Source organism: Leiobunum rupestre, chromosome 2 (genome assembly GCF_980474605.1).
Source record: "Leiobunum rupestre chromosome 2, qqLeiRupe1.1.hap1, whole genome shotgun sequence".
Lineage (NCBI taxonomy): Eukaryota > Metazoa > Arthropoda > Arachnida > Opiliones > Sclerosomatidae > Leiobunum > Leiobunum rupestre.
The window spans coordinates 50,913,419-50,926,022 of NC_143385.1; the positions used below are offsets into that span (position 1 = coordinate 50,913,419).

The 12,604-nt window shown below is 34.0% G+C and overlaps 1 protein-coding gene across 8 annotated transcripts; it reads left to right on the forward strand.

Annotated features, from left to right (window-relative positions):
* Nucleotides 1-377: 377 nt before the first annotated feature.
* Nucleotides 378-12,604, forward strand: Unr (cold shock domain-containing Unr). Of its 8 annotated transcripts, none has more exons than XM_090165751.1 (16): nucleotides 378-506; nucleotides 1,802-2,212; nucleotides 2,308-2,454; nucleotides 3,141-3,237; nucleotides 3,633-3,787; nucleotides 5,564-5,827; nucleotides 5,899-5,982; nucleotides 6,399-6,568; nucleotides 6,650-6,824; nucleotides 6,887-7,057; nucleotides 7,138-7,509; nucleotides 7,616-7,797; nucleotides 7,865-8,321; nucleotides 8,397-8,587; nucleotides 8,653-8,876; nucleotides 10,558-12,604. In XM_090165751.1, the coding sequence occupies exons 2-16, from the start codon at nucleotides 2,192-2,194 to the stop codon at nucleotides 10,683-10,685; spliced, it is 2,838 nt and encodes a 945-aa protein (XP_090021877.1). In that variant the 5' UTR covers nucleotides 378-506; nucleotides 1,802-2,191; the 3' UTR covers nucleotides 10,686-12,604. The 8 variants fall into 8 exon arrangements, with proteins under 8 accessions (XP_090021877.1, XP_090021881.1, XP_090021885.1 ...); XM_090165755.1 differs by having other exon boundaries at nucleotides 8,653-8,870; XM_090165759.1 differs by having other exon boundaries at nucleotides 7,025-7,057.

Sequence of the window (12,604 nt, forward strand, 5' to 3'; positions counted from 1 at the left end):
GTTAATGAGGTCTTGAGGCAATGAGTTCCAGTCACTTAGGGCTCGAAAAGTGAAGTGGTTTTGTCGCACGGTGGAGTTCACACGTGGTATGAAACGTTTCGCAGAGTGACCGCGCATGCCGCTGGTATTATTAAGGGTAAAAAAGTTTGAGAAGTTTAGGGAAACGTGGCCTTTCAAAATTTCAAAAATAAAGACAAGATCATTAACCCTATGACGGTCAACTGGGTCAAGAAGATTAAGTGAAAAGTTCCGGTCATATATTCACTCATTTTCCCCTGCAAAAGATTGTTTTCACCCACTTTTCCCGTTTTCCATCTTAAATTGCATTGTTCCCTTTTAGGGTTTTGGAAGATTGAAAAATCCCGGAAAAGGAAAACATTCCCCGCATGTGGAAGCGCTGCTGAAGAACTACTACCGAATGAAAAATCGATTTAACCCGGTTTTCATGACGTCATAAGTCACAACACCAAGATGGCGGCATGTGCATGGTGCCGTGCAGTGTCGAGGTAAGAAAAAAAATTAGTTTTTTTATTCTAAATATATTTTCTTTCAATTTAAAAAGTGAATATAGTTAAAATAATGCCTATACTATGTTCTAAGCTTAAACCGATAGTTTTATATTAGTTTTTTTTCTGTTAAAAAATGGAATATTTGTTAAGCCTAACCCTGAGTTCATCGCCTTGGAAGAAATTCTCCTACTTCCCTTTTTAGTATTGGGAGAAGTAATAGGGGGGGGGGAGGAAATATTTGTTTGCCGGGTTAACCCCAATGAGTTCAATTCATATGGGCCTTGATGTACTTACTTCATTTCTATAATTTTAATCATGAGAAGGTGGTTTGAGATTTAACAATCCTGTACCTATGGTGCTTGTTAAGTTTTATAGTATTTATTTATTTATATGTAATTTTCGGAAGTTTTTATTATAATTTACAAGTATCAATTATATATTGCTTAGCTCACCTTGAGTTAGCGGGAGCCTTTCTGAGGCTAGATTTGCATTGGTAGGTTTGATAATTGTGTTGAAAGAATAATACTTCATTTAAAGGACATTGTGCATTGCACATGTTAAGCTGGTTCATAATTAAGTTTCCATCCTAATTCAGGACCATCATTTTGCTCCAGTTGTTAAAAATTTACAAAAGCTGTTAAAGCTATCGCAAAGCAGTTTTTTTATGTAAAATATAATCAATTTTAATACAAAAACATGGGAGTGATGTACATTCATTGGGAGAAATTGATGAATTTGAAATTATGATTGTCTCCTTGCTAGATAGTATCTGACCCATTGTTGATTTAGTCAAATGCTAATTAACCAATATTTTTCTAAATTAATGCCGATATATATTTACGTAATGTTTAACTTTTAATGTAAAAACACTAGCTACTTCAATCTTGTAATTACAACTTTCTCTTTGGAGTTGTTTTAACTTTATTGGACATTTGACCAGCCAGTGCATAAATAGAGGGAGTTTGGGGAAAATGATTGGATTATGAGGTGATTATTTTCATAAGATTTTGCTTTATTAGGGCTACAAGCAATTTCTTGAATGATAGCTAGGAATACCATAAATTTAGGGGATACTTAAAGCTATTTATAGCTAGCTTTATTTTTATTACCAATAATGATAATTTAATAAATCTGAAATATAATAACTAAGCATAAATGGTATTCTTGTCTAAGACAGCATTAGCTTTGTGTTTTTGTATGGTATTGATTAGTTATCATAAGTATTTTATGCCTATTATAAAATAGTAAAGTAATTTATAATGTAGAACTTTTGGATTCTTTTTTTTTTTCAGCTTGACTCCAAATTAGAATCCATGTACATTTTATTGCGAGAAACTCCATATAAGTAGGCTAGAAACGTCAGCTCGAACACAAATCAACGCACGCACTTTTGTACATCTGTGGCACTTCCCATTGGTTATAATTAAACAAATATAAATCAGATTTCTCTTAAATTAATGAAAGTAATTATAAAATAATTTAAAAAAGGTTAAAAATTTATTGTTATACGGAGGTTTTCTTTTCATTTTTAATATTTTCAACAAATCAAAAGTAATACGATCAACGGAACTACGACTTTAAAATTTAGTAATTAAAATAAGGAAACGTGAAATTTTTAAAGAAATACCAACTCCGTCAGCCAGCCATTTTGTAAACCAAGTCTTTCAAAAAAATTACCAGTCATGGCAAGTGCTCAGTGGAAGGTAAGAGTTTTGATATTAAACTCTCCAATGTGTATCATAATTTTTAGTGCTAATATTTAGCAGACTGTTTTAGAATAATAAATTACATTTTCTAGAATTTCCAGCCGTCAAACCAAGATGGTGCCATGTCTGCCTACCAGCGTTCTTCATCTTTCAGTAAACAAAGCAACAGTAACAATGTTTCATCTTCTTCCAATTCCAGCGGCCCGCTTCGTGAAACAGGCATTATAGAAAAACTGCTTGTAAGTTCTACCCCTTTTCCTAAATATTATACTTTCTAAAGGCAAATGTAACTAAGTAATGCTAAATCTATAATCAGTGATGTAATAACTTGAGCACAATAAAACCTACTGATATGATTTAAATGTTATTGGGTTTTATCATATGTAACATAATCACTCATAAGTATGCCATAAAGGCATTTTCTTTAATGAAACCTTGTTCACGGGATATGACGTAATACGTGTCATCAACTTTACTGATGGGCAACGGAAGTTAGTGAGAACTCCTCACGCGTTTCTGGCTTTGCCTTTGTCAAGATTAGCTCGTGCCTCGCGATCACATGATTTCATTTCCATGGTAACCTTTTCAATAGCGCAAGGATTGTAAGAGTTTTTGCATTTTTGGGTCCGCTTAATGTATGTTCCGTGTGAAACAAAGTCTCATTGAATTTTTTTCAATGGAAAGGTTATACAGAGGCATAATTATGAGTAATTATGTTACATATGGTTTTATGAATGAATTGCTATGATAAACTGGAACAATTTTTTTGAAAAATTTAAAATTTGCTTGGTATGTGAAAATAGATTAAATGCTAGTATGAGACTTTAAATTATATGAAAATCAGTGGGTTAATTTTAATATTTATCCCAAGCGTTTTTCGATGTTTTATTTAATGAATCCTCATGATATCCTATTTCTTTTTCAGCACTCTTATGGTTTCATCCAATGCTGCGAAAAACAAGCGCGCTTATTTTTTCATTTTAGTCAGTTTTGTGGCAATATTGACTATCTCAAAGTTGGTGGTGAGTTATTTTTTACAGTTTTAGTGAAATTGTTGGGATGGTGATAGGGAATAATTTTGATATGTGAAATATCTACGAGATATGGCTTAACGAATCTTATTTTAATGACTGTATTTCAGTTGCTTTATGCAATTAATTAATCAAGGTTTAAAGTTTTAACCTTGTACATTCATGCTAATATGTTACAAATATCATTTACTAGGGAAAATGTCTTCAAACTAAAAATTACGTAATTGAATAGACATGATGGAAATTAAATTTGGGTTGATATCATGATTCCACAAGAACGTGATTATTTCCCTGCTAGATAGTATCTGATCTATTCAAATACATTGTAAAAATTTTGGCGAATGAACCTGAAATACTGCCATTCATTTGACGCTTTCTTATTGCAGATGCAGTTGAGTTCGAAACAACTTATGATCGTAAGACTGGCAAGCCAATCGCTCGTGAAGTAGTCAAAATATCACCAGAGTCGCTGTCAGACGAGGTATTGAGTGAAGAAAGGGTGTCGGGTTTGGTCACTACTGAGATTAAGAACGGAAACGAGGTGTGTGTTGTTGGCTTTTTCCAGTGCTTCAGCCAATTCTATGCCTGCCTGCTTTTTAGTTCTTGTTTCAAAGTTTAGAGTTTGGGTCTCATAATGGACAATTCAATCTGCCCATTTTTAGATCTTTCAGGCACCAGGAAATTGTATATGTATGCCCATAAGACGATCAAGGCCCCTTAAGTTTGAAACCAATGGGATTTGAATGTTAGACAAATGACTGGCCAAACTGGCTACATGAATCCATCTGGTGGTGAAAAATTTAAACTTATAGCCCAAATCCCCCAATGCATGCTACCAGATGGCAAAAGGTAGTATAGGTGGTAGGGGTAAGGGCGGTTGGGAGGATTTGCTTTTTTTCTCCGCCAAGTAGCGTAGATTCCTTTCCCGCGCCTGTTTAGTGCTGAATACACGCGCCTTTATGCCCAATTCAAACTTAGTTGACCTTGATTAACTTATGGTATGCCTTAGGAAGACTGATGGCTAGCTCCCTATGAGAGTGCCATAGAAATAGTCGAGTTTACAGCATAGATTAGGTTAAGCCTCGACTTGAATAAGAGTTTACATTAGAGAGCTGCAATAAAACAGTTTTTTGCCATTTGCCACTGTGACCATGGGAATCCGAAGTGATTGAAGCACACACTGGTGATATCTGTCCCTGCCCCACTCTGGTTCTAGGGTAAATTTGACCATTTCTGTGGATTGTCTCCACATAGTCTTTCTCCCTGAGTATAAATAAATACATTCTTGACAATACTTTCAATAAACTCCTCCGTTACTGTCTAGCTTCCCAGTTGAGTTGGCTGCTTTAGCACTATTATGAAACGCCAATTGTAAGTCAAAATGCAGTAGCACAAACACTATTTTACTTAAATGTGGATTCTATAGAATCACTTTAACATGATACTGTGATTCCTGCGGAGAGAATGGAATAGAAAATTGCATGGATATGCTTTTGCTATTTACCATGGTAACTGTGGAAATGGTCAGAGAGTAGATTAATATCTTATTCGATTAGGGAATGAATCGAAAAGGTAATTTTGAGTTTGGGAATGGTCAGGAATGGATTTTCACTCATCTAAGAGAAATTGTATGTGTGACAATTATAAAATTTGTCAAATGGAATGGGAATGGTTGGAAGACAAATATTTCAACAGAAATGGGATTGGGATTTTAACATCTGCTTAAAATGCAGCTGTCTTGGTTTTGTTTTTAAGGATATAAATTTCGTAAAGTGGTTCGAAATCTGTTAAATCCAATTTATGGTATTTATTTTCCAATTAAGCATTACAGAAGGTGACCCAGCAATCAATTTGAAAATGTGTTAGTTTACATTCAACATGGTTTAAGCCGCTCCCATTTCTCCAGCCCAAGACATTCCAAGAACATATATAATTTCCGGGTTAACCAACATTGAATGGTTTTACAGTATTATTATGGATACAAAAATTAGCTGATTCTAACAGCACCTATCTAAATTTTTTACTTTTTAATAATTTTCCCATTTGAGCTTTTTAACAGTTGCAATCTTTGTTTTACACACTTTTTTTTCTTATTGGGGTTACATTGTCATTTTATTTATAGTTTTAGTTATAATTCGAAGGAACAAACTGAAATGCTTGCTTTCAACGTTTACCAAATGCTTGAGTTTTTTTTGTACTTGGCTATTTATTGGCGATTGAATGATCTGTTGTGAGCTTGGACCTTTTTAGTTTAATAACAATCTAAACAAAAAATTTTTGGTGTGAAAATTGTGTTGTTTAATGATATTTTTTCCAGGGTCGAATTGCTTATGAAAACCGTGGTGAATGCTTTTTCCTACCGTACTGCAATGATGATGTGGATTTAACTTCAACTGGCGATGAAGCTCATTTTAATTCAGGGGACAAGGTCACCTTCTTAATTTCCCCTGATAAACAAACTGGTAACCCAAGAGCTCGAAATGTTCGTCTCGAAAGACCTATGCCAGAGAAGTATCAAGGCTGCATTAACTCCCTCAAAGAAACCTTTGGTTTTATAGAACGTGCGGATGTTGTTAAAGAGGTATTTGAAGTGTTTTCATATTTTGTTAGAATAATGTAGAAATTTTTTGATTTTTAATTTTTTTTCTGCAGATATTTTTCCATGCTAGCGAATGCAAGGACTTTAAAAACTTGAATCTTGGTGACGATGTTGAATTCAATGTGCAAACCCGAAATGTAAGATATTTTAGATAAAAAAAGAAGGGTTGGCTGATATAGTAATTTAACTGTTACATTTTTTTTACCAATATGGAAAGTTAATACCAATTTTCCAGATTTTTTTACTGATTTTTCCCATACCATTTTTTGGCCAATTTTAACCAATACCACAGGGTGGGGGGGGGGAGAGAAAACACATGAGTAACCAACCATGTGACTGAAGTTGGAATTTCAGACTCCCAAAATTAGCAGTGCCATCTACCACAGGTATCGGAAAAATTCAGTATCTGAAGTTTTTTGGTAATCAGGTAAAATTGGTATTTTAAACGCGAAACAATTAATCGGAAAAATTGTGATGCGTGACTGTTACCGATTTCATATTGGTTTGGGCCCAGCACAAAGGAAAAGCTTTGCTAATATCTCAAACTACTTAGAACAAAGAAGTGGCGACGAACGTAGTTTGTCTACCAGTGGGCACTGTCGTCTTTGAAGATATATCTCCAGAGGCAGTTATGGGTCAAGTTATTAAAAACATCGATCGTTATCAATCGAGACAAGCTTCTAGTGAATTACCTGGCAGAATTCGATACAGACGTGACAATAAGTATGCTTAATTTAGCTTTTTAGAGGTTTTCATTTGGAAAGAACTCGCAGGTTTATAGCACTTCTTCTTTGGTATTTGCTGTAGGGAAAATGAAATCCAGTTTGGCGAAAAAGATACTAAAGGCGACTTCACCTTGCAAAATGGCGATTGGGTTCAGTTCAATATGGCTGTAGATCGCCGGGACAATCTTCAAAGGGCTACCAACATTGAACTTTTGGATGAAAGCTTCATAGTTTCAGGAGAGAAACGGGAACAGGTATGTTGCTAAAATGTTTTCACACTTTTGATTTGGAAGTTTTCAAAATTTTCCGTACACAGGGTGTCATCGCGGCTATTAAAGACACTTATGGGTTTATAAATTGCGGGCCTCCAAGTCAAAAGAGAAACAACCGCGGGGACTCTAACAGAGTATTTTTTCGCTTCTCCGAACTGCTTGATCCTGATCACGATCTCAAGCTGTCCGACGAAGTGGAGTTTACAGTTGCACAGGTTATTTTTGTTCTTGTGTTTTTGCACTTCAAACTTGGGAGTGAAATGAATTATATAACCATTTTATAATTTTTCCCCAGGATCCTGCTAGTCCTAATCGTTATCACGCAGTTAGAATACGCAATCTACCACCTGGAACAATAGTTGCAGACTCTGTTTCCTACAATTCCTCTAATCATGATGACAGGTCTTATGGAACTTCTAAAAAGCTAGTTGGAAAAATTGAAAAGAAACCCAGTAAAGGAACTCGTAATCGACCAAGAAAGAACACCTACGGACAGGGAAGCAACAGTGATGATGATGATAACTCTCCCAATGGCGAGGAATTAGTCAATGGCTCCACAGATGGATATGATGGCGTTATCTCTTATCATTCGAATGGAGAGACTCACACCGTGGCCTATTCACGCTTAGATTATGATAGGAAAAACAAGCTCAGAGTTGGTGATAAGGTGAAGTAATATTAACATTTTATTGTGAACTATTTACAACTAAATTTTCCTGATTTCCCCAAAACAGTTTGATTTAGCAACTTCACTGTATTTAAATTTTTTGTAGGTTGAATTTGATATTGAAACTGTTAACAATCGGGATTATGCCCGTGATATTAGAATTCTTGGAGCACATGGCGTTAGAAATGGGTTTCGTTTTACCCATCGTGGTTTTATTGCTGCCTTAAAAGATAGTTTTGGCTTTATTGAAACAGAAGAACATGATAGAGAGATATTTTTTCATTTTAAGTAAGTGATTTTCTTAATGAAATTCTGAATGAATGCAGAATATTAAAAAAAAAATTCATTTTCTTAGCGTTTTTGATGGAAATCCATCACATTTGGATTTGGGACAAGAAGTTGAGTATGGTATATCAAATAAAGGCGTGAAAATTAGTGCAGAGGCAGTTTGTAAGATTCAGCAGGGCACTATTCCCCAACCGGAGATTAAAGCGGAAGTTCTGAATGGTGTCATTGCAAGGCCAGTTCGTTGTTTCAACCCAGAGCAGGATGATTACGCTGGCCTGGTCACTCTCACCCTAGATGCTTTGCCCGATTTACCAGAGGAACTGCCGAATGGGGACTGTAATCATTCTACGTCAAACAACTTTATGGACCGACCTGTGTATGAGTTTGGGATTACAAGTTTGGAGGATAAACACGATTTCCTTCAGAAAGGAGACGCTGTGCAGTTTCAGATTGGCATTTTCAAGATCGATGGTGAAATGAAGGAACGAGCGATGAAAATTAAGGCTGTCAGAACCAAACTACAGGTTTGTAACTTTATAATTTCCTAAAGTTTTAAAATGCGACATTCTATTAGTAAGTATAATCTTTATTTTCCTCAGGCAAATGTGGAAGCTATTCACGGAAACTTTGGTTTCTTGTCACATGAAGTTGAAGATGGAAAGAAATTGTTTTTCCATATGTCTGAAGTAAAAAGTGGAGATATTTTACAAACTGGTGATAGAGTCGAGTTTGTTCTGATGCATAATCAACGTACTGGCAAACATTCAGCGTGCAGCGTAGTTAAAATCGGGTAAGTTTTTCTGGATCTCTTCCGTTGGTAAGTTTTATTTTCAATTTTCTACACTTTTACTTTAGTGAAGTCCAACCCACTCAAAGACCGGAAAGATTGCTCAACCGATTGCGTACAGTTTCTCTGGACGAAGGACCTAAAGTCATTGTTATTCGACAACCAAAAGGCCCTGATGGTAATGGATTCAAGAACCAACGTAACAACACAGTGTCAGCCAATGCTCCTGTATCTTCCCAAAATGGTATCAGTGCTTCCATCAAGAATCAGGAAAACATATTAATTGGTAAAGGTTAGTTTTTAACCATTTATTGCCTTTGCCTTTATAAAAAATTTTAGCATGAAATTTTGTTTTGGCTATTGATGGTCTTTTTGAATAGTTGGACTTTCACTGTAATTTGCTAATTTATTGAGTATATTGAGACCTTTTTGAGATGTAAGGAGTATTATAAAGCAAGCCCAAAAATATCTAGAGAGGTTTATTTTTATTGTTGAACCCAAACCAATGTGATGTCAGTATCAGTTACTGATAAGGCGATTTTATTAATATTAATTAATTTTTAATATTAGTAAACAACTAATGATACAGATCTTTTCTGTTTTAAAAAAAAACTCTTAAATATGTGGTAGCTAATCTTAAACTTTTGAACTTGGATAATGTCAACCGGTGATTTACCTTGGTATCGGGGAAAATCCGTATCTGTACTGATTAGCCATATTGGTAAAAACATTGGTATTGGTATCTGTTAAATTAAATATCAGCCAAAAATAGTTCTTTTTTTATCTTAGATTAATGAGAAATTTCAGACATTGTTGCACCTTCTCCGCTGTACCTTGTGGATTTTTATCTTTTTCGGTATTGTTTGACCACAGAAACTGAATTTCCCCTCATTTGGAAAGACTCATTGAGCTATTTTCAAGATGGTGTAGGTGATTTTGCCAAATTTCAACTTTTCCCCTGTTTGAACCTTCAGTGTATCTCTGAGGTTTACTTCTTGTATTTTAAAAGGTGAATAGTCCCAAAATAATTTCAGGTTCCTCTCTTTATGTAACCAGGAATCCATAACCCAATGTATGGATTCCTGATATCAACTCCAGCAAGAGGTACACTGACGGTCAAAATAGACAATGAAGGTCAAATTTTGTAAAATCGCCGAAGTGTGCGAGTACTCTAACTTCTACTCGAAACTGCTATTTCTAGGACTAAAAATTACTTGGAGTTGAGCTAAGTTATGAAGGTTTTGTTGATGGAGCTCAAACTGATTATTTTTAAAGTTGGGAATTAAATTAATTGTTTTAAGTAATTTAAACTTTTATTAAACAGATAATTGAATAATTATTTCAAATTTACTGATTTTCTTTATTTGGGGATTTAAGCAAGTCTAATTTTCTAGGACTCTACTCTCAAATGAGCAAAATTTTCTAGGGACTAAAAACCCAAAAAACCAGACTCTAAAAAAATCCTGAGATTATCATATTTCCTAAAATGGAATTTGATTTCTAGGTCAAAGAACCTTAGACACAAAATCTGTGGGGTTGGATGGAAGGTGTGACAATTTGCCCTGGAATTACCCCAATAATCTAAGCTTATGCTTACTGGATATAGTACCTCTCCATCCATTATGGCTGTCTAGGGCGTTTCTCAAAATGTATAAGAAGTCAGAGGATACGCCAGTATGACAATTAATCTAGCAATCAGCAAACAAGGCATTCCTAGTTAGAGCTTGGGACGCTCTACTAACTTCGATATATGCAAAAGAAATTGCACTGCTGTATCCAGTAAACATGTTATTAGTCCAAGGTTGAGTGTATCTATGGGCAGACTACCTAAGTTATTTCAAAAGGACAATTTTTTTTTCTTTTGGGATCTTAGTCTACCACAACTTTGACCAATTTTCGTCGTAGGCAAAACGATAGAATTCTCATTGAATTTTGTTAGAATTTTTTATCAATGAAATATTTCACTCTACCAGAGCATGTTAACAGTGGATTGAATGTTGAGGCTCCAATTTTTGGCATGAATAATGAAACGAAATCTCTACACTGGGATCCGAACAACTTTGAAATTGAAAATCAGCATAATCAGCAAATCTCCGCTTGACTTTTTAAATTTCTTTCCTATTCTGTATAATCTTAGAATAAGCTCTGTTATTTTAAATTAGTAGGCGCAATTTTAAAATGACAAACTTCATTTCAATATCGCAACTAAGCTTCCATCAAGCAGACTCCCTTAAAGGTCCTTTTTATTATATTATCACTTTAAAAAAATAAATTCGCTGGAGGTATGCTTTTCTAAGGGCAAAATTACCAGTTAATACAAAATATTGCCATATTTTGTCAATTTTCTTATGTCACTAATTTAAGATATAAGTAACTTAGACACATGTTTTTTTTTCACTATTTACAACCAAATTGGCTCTATTTTGTATTTTTTGGTAAACAAAGCACTTAGCTCTAGTGTAAAAGCAGAGACGTATTTAGTTGTGTGAGAGGTATTATTGCAGTCTTGCTACATTTGTATTGATAAATTATGTTAATTATTATCAACTTTTGTTATTCCAAAATAGTTTATAAAAATTTAATAGGATCAAATCGAGGATGAAAAGTTAAAATTAAACATACACCATTGACAATGTAATGCACATTTTTATAAAATAAAAAAAGAATCTTAAACAATTATAGAAACATTGTACAAATATGAAATTTTTTATTGTAATGATAATAATTTATCGAAACAAATGTAGGAAATTGATGCAATCAACGAGCTTATCACTGAATTGGAAGAAGCTAAAAATGTTAGCTATGACTCATCGAAATAATGCATTTTAGCTTTTTCCATCTAAGCGATTTGGCTTCAATTAAAAGGGGGGTTAAATATATTTATACAACTTGTGTTTTTGAATTTTTTAATTGATCATGACTCATTAAAAGTTGAAAGAAACATCGGAAAAAGTTAACATTTTCATATTCTACATTCACATGTTATTAGAAGGGAAAATTGTCTTTTTTGGTTACTTTTGATATTAGTTCATCGTTACAGAGTTTTTCTATCCTCCACAATGAATAGCCCTAGGTGTTTATTTTATCACATGTTTAAAGAGCTATCTTCATTTTTTTCACCACTGCTACATTCTCGCTTATTCCTACCCTATAATGTGACAATGCGTAAAACGTGCTCATTTTATTTAAAGAAATTTAAAAAAAAAGTTCATTAGTCTGAAGACATTTCAGTGGTTTCTATCGTACTTGACCTCTTCAACGTAGTTAAATGTTAGCTTTATTCAGATAATTGCAATAAGACTGGTTCAATGGGCTGCATAGTAATTGCCCTTGAGTTTTGGAACTTGTAGTAAACCAACCTAATTACTTATAATTTTAGTCATCACTAAACAAATTTAATATAATTTATTATATAGACTGGTTTTTTTCTAAATGTATTTTCCAGTGTCATGTTTGTATGTTATACTTTTAACCAGTTATCAATCTTAAGAGTGTTAAACTGTAATGTTTGCCTTACGAAAAGTTATCACAGTTTATTCGCAACTAAAATTTAAATGTGGAGCTAGAGTTATATTTTACGCTCCTTGTATGTCTCAATACCTGCAGTGTGCAACGAAGTTCCTATTCTGTTTTACTACGATGCCACTATGTCTCGAAATATAGGTCAACAAATTTGACTTGATATTGAAACTCCAGTTTCTTATAACATTTACTTTTTTGCCTTTTTTTAAATAATGTCGTGTCGATGATTGTTGTCCACTACAAGTGCCAAAGAAACCACTGAAACTAACAAATTAAAAGCGCTATATCATATATCAGCCTTTTTGGTTCATGAATTTAAAAAAAAATGTAGAACGGAGTGTGTTTATCAATAAGAATTGATTTCATGGGTAATGAAGTAATTTTTATTGTAAACGGTGAGATGTGAGTTTTTATTGGAGAAAATTCATCCAAAATGTTTTTCTGGACTACGGAGAAGTTGGATGGTGAATAAATAAAACAAATTTATGACAATGAAAA